We start from the raw sequence: 4,108 nt of genomic DNA, 5'->3' as shown, positions 1-4,108 counted from the left end.
GAATTATACAACCTATCCCCATGCACAGGTACAAGTTACAAGATCGAACTGGACAACAAACTACTACTCCAGGCAGACACAAAGGGCCTAATTTAGAGTTAAAGCTTCGGCAAAAATAAGTTGCTCTACCTGGGATCAAATTTAAATAGTTTGAATAGATTTAGTTGGGAGGGGACATGTCCTAGCTCAACTCTACATCACAGTCTGAAAATAAAGCTGCACAGTATTTGTGTGTTACTTGCAGAAGCAGTCAGTAATAAATGCCCCTGTGCAATGTACCATGGTTTGCCCAGGTGTAAATTTGCACCCTATAGCTGGATTTTCTCCTAACTCTAAGTCTCGTTTCATAGTCCACTTCATCTCCAGTCCACGTCAGGGACATGTCCTTATTGTCTGTGGTCTCTGTAACTATCACTGCTGGTGTAGTATATAATAAAGTGTATAATAAGTAACTACTTATAGTAGAAGAGATTATTCTTAGTCTGTGTTCTTGCTCTCAGTTCTCCAGATTTTACCACCTACAATGGGAGACCTGGCCCTGAATACCAGCTTCTCACACACTGACTTCCTCCTCTGTGGATTTCCTGGGATCTCACAGTCCAGACATGCCCTCGTTATACCATTTCTTTTCATGTATATGATCATTGTGGTCAGTAATGGTGTGATGATTTATTCAATCTGGATGGAGAAGACTCTTCACTCACCGATGTATATACTGATTTCTCAGCTGTTTGCCAGTAACATCTCCTACACCACCACCATCCTACCAAAATTTCTTCTTGGGCTAACATTTGAACTGAACCAGGTAACACTGACTGGCTGCTTTGTACAAATGTTCTTTATTTACTTAACAGGTACTTCTGAGTCTATCTTACTTGTATTAATGGCATTTGACAGGTATGTGGCTATAAGAATGCCACTACACTACCATAACATTGTAACTAAACGAACATTGACATTGCTCATCTTCATTGGTTGGGTTAGGAGTTTCCTCTGTGCTTCTCTGATTGTTATTTTTGCATCAAAGGTCCAGTTTTGTAGATCCAACATCATTCTGAACTTTGCCTGTGAAAATATGAGTCTCTTGAACCTCGCTTGCGGAGATATCTCCAACGTACAAGCTGTAGGTCTATTGATAAGGGTCCTCATTACACTGACTGATGGGACCTTTGTCTTGGTCTCCTACCTGATCATTCTTTGTACAGTGATGAAGATATTGATTGGAAAAGCTTCTGAAAAAGCCTGGCAAACCTGTAGCACACATATCTTGGTGGCCATGCTGTTGTTCTCATCTGGTATGTGTTCCTCCCTTGTGTACAGAATGGGTTCTCTCATATCACAAGATGTTCAGAACCTGATTAGCCTAATGAATTTTGTGATTCCAACAAGTGCTGACCCGTTCATCTATGGACTGAGAATGAAGGAAATCAGGACCAGCCTCAAGAAGGCATTTGGCAAGAGAAATTTTGGCGCTCGTCTATAATATCCAGAAGGTGGATGTTCTTGGGAGGTGTTACCAGTGGAAAACCAAGTTCGGAGATTCGAGTCAGTTAATGACACATCAAACTCAGTTTCTATCTTAACAGAGTTGTATTGTGAGGGAGTAGCAGAAGCAGCTTTAAAAAGATAATACTGTGAAGCAGTATGGGATAGGGATAATACAACAAATTACTTAGCTTGTGATAGCAGTCCTAGATATGTTCAATCAACTGTACTTCTCAGGGGACCTTCCTTTCTGTTGCCCAAAAGCTGGGATGTTGATTAAACTCCGACAGTGACATGATCTGATGGTCCGGACAAGAGGCACCTTAGATATGTTTGATCAACAGTACTTCCCAGGGCCCCCTTTCTCTCGGCTATTTGAAAGCTGGAATATTGATCAAACTCCGGCACCAACGCGATCTGATGGTCCAGACACGAGGAGCCCCGTGTTGTGCAGCAATGCAGCTTTTATAGTCAGAGAACAGAGGGTCCTAGGAACCACTTACTTTTATGGTCATATACTTCAATTCAGGCTCTTAATTGGTACGATACAGATAAGAAGAATACATTCCTTGTGCAGGTGCGGTAAGCCCTGAGACAACACCAAGGCAAGATATGTAAGCATAGCCTGTACTCTGCCTTACACACATAAAAGTATAATAGAACATAATATGGAGTTTAGTGGCCAATTTGATAGACCTGTTACAGGAGGCAAAAGGAAACAACTTCACCTACATACAAAACAGTGTCAATATTTAATTAATAGCTACAATTCTTAATATATATATATATATATATATATATATATATATATATATATATATATATATATATATATATACACCATAATATGCTTATTCTGTCTGGATAACAAGTTTCTTGATGAAAGATACCATGCCTGTATCTAATTATATCCCTGTTACTTACCTCACTAAAAGCTACAGTGAGGTAGGAAAAATTGGGGCTCGGCCTTGGGCCCTTTTAGTAGTCGGTGTATCTATTGTGTTTTACAAGGTAATTATTCAGATAAGAAGTAGGGAAGAGTAAGGAGTACTGACCCTTGCTCCTGAGTTACACAGCTGGGATCTTTTTCTGTTGCAGATATTTAATTTCACTAGTCCTGATAATACAGATACATAAATACATTCTGATTTAAACATTTGCAGGATCTAATCCAGGACTCCCCTGTAGAAGCAGGATTTGTGGGAGCCCTGCAGTGCCGGGCAGCTCTCAGTGGCCGATCCTGAAGTCCAGTAAAGTCACCGTCCCCCGGAAGCCAAAATTGTTAAACTAAACGTTCAGTATTAGAGGCTTATAAATAAAGTATAGTATGTGCCCGTCAACTTCACAATGACTCCTCTGGTCATGTCTGCGGGTTTGAGTTCTGTGGTTACATAGAATTTCTGTTACCTAAAAGACTGTCAATCACTGAGTGTACAGATGTGGAAATAAAAAACATGCACAAGAATATGTGTTTACCCACATGTACCAGGTACATTCAACTCAACATAATACTACTAATGGTAATGTGCATCAGATGCAGTGCAAAGTTTAACAAATGCCACTTAAAAGCTTCTTTATTCTTTTGCTTCTTGGGATGGTACGACAGGATGGACCGCCTTTGCCACCCTGCCTGTTGTGTTGCTGGGGACCGGTTGAACTTGCCTTGTCACCGTCCCCTTTTCTTTATCCCAAATGCGTTTTCTAACCATAGTAGTAAGGGTTTAAGCTGCTGCCACCACTGGACTCCTTAGCCATATCCAGAACCGCCTTCCTTCTGGGTAACTCTCGCTGCTAATATACCCCCTTGCTGGTACACCTGGGCTGGTACCCCTGACTTCTTGCCTTCAGATCAGGGTTGCTGTGGATGGTTCCCCTGGCCTATCACACTGGCCAGAGCTGCAGGTAGCAGGCAGAGTGGTGGTACTGGATCCTACGTCCAACCTCAGAACAGCCTGATAAAGGATTAGATTGGGTCTAATCTGTAGATCACAGGAAATACAGCAGGAAAGTAGGCATCAGAACAGGATCTTGAAGCAAATTATGTTTATTACCTTAAGTATCCTAATATGGACAGTTACATACACTAGTCTGTGGTACTAGTGATGTTTCCAGAAGTACAGATGGTATGATACATTACATGGTCAAACAGCTCTCCTATTTATACAGATTCTGACACAAATCCTGGCAGGGGGTAAGCCAGTCCCCTGATCCGAGATGGCTCCGCAAAGACTGAAATAGTTAATTCAAAGACTAACATCAGGATGTGAGATGCTCTTTAAACTTGGATTTTAAATGCAATTTATGCTTAACAAAATTTACACTTATCTGTGATATCCTAAATCACATTGTTCAGAGGTTTCCTTTCACTGTAACCAGGCAGGATACAGGTAACCATTCCCTGCTGTCTATTCAAGTGTTGGTCACTCACAGATGACAAAGATCTAATTAGCCTCAGTGGGGTTTCCACTAGAAAGGTTACAACAAAAAAAAACAATTTCCTCCCCTTGTCTCAGAAATAAATACATTTCCTATACCAAAATACACACAATATAAAAAAATATCAGTACATTCCTAATACACAGTATCAAAAATCAGTACATTTAAAATTATATAAATTAGCGCA

General features: G+C 40.6%; 1 protein-coding gene across 1 annotated transcript; it reads left to right on the top strand.

Moving 5' to 3' along the window:
• The first annotated feature begins 523 nt into the window (after nt 1-523).
• Nucleotides 524-1,483, top strand: LOC142139722 (olfactory receptor 52E8-like). The gene has a single exon (XM_075197592.1). It carries the CDS (start codon nt 524-526, stop codon nt 1,481-1,483), a length of 960 nt encoding a protein of 319 aa, XP_075053693.1.
• Nucleotides 1,484-4,108: the final 2,625 nt, after the last annotated feature.

Source organism: Mixophyes fleayi, chromosome 2, assembly GCF_038048845.1.
Source record: "Mixophyes fleayi isolate aMixFle1 chromosome 2, aMixFle1.hap1, whole genome shotgun sequence".
In the NCBI taxonomy this organism is placed as follows: Eukaryota; Metazoa; Chordata; class Amphibia; order Anura; family Limnodynastidae; genus Mixophyes; species Mixophyes fleayi.
This window is presented reverse-complemented; position numbering and strand designations above follow the sequence as displayed.

What these genes read in the sequence shown, in the direction of transcription:
- LOC142139722 (XM_075197592.1), top strand. Translation starts at nt 524, where the DNA reads ATGGGAGACCTGGCCCTGAATACCAGCTTCTCACACACTGACTTCCTC.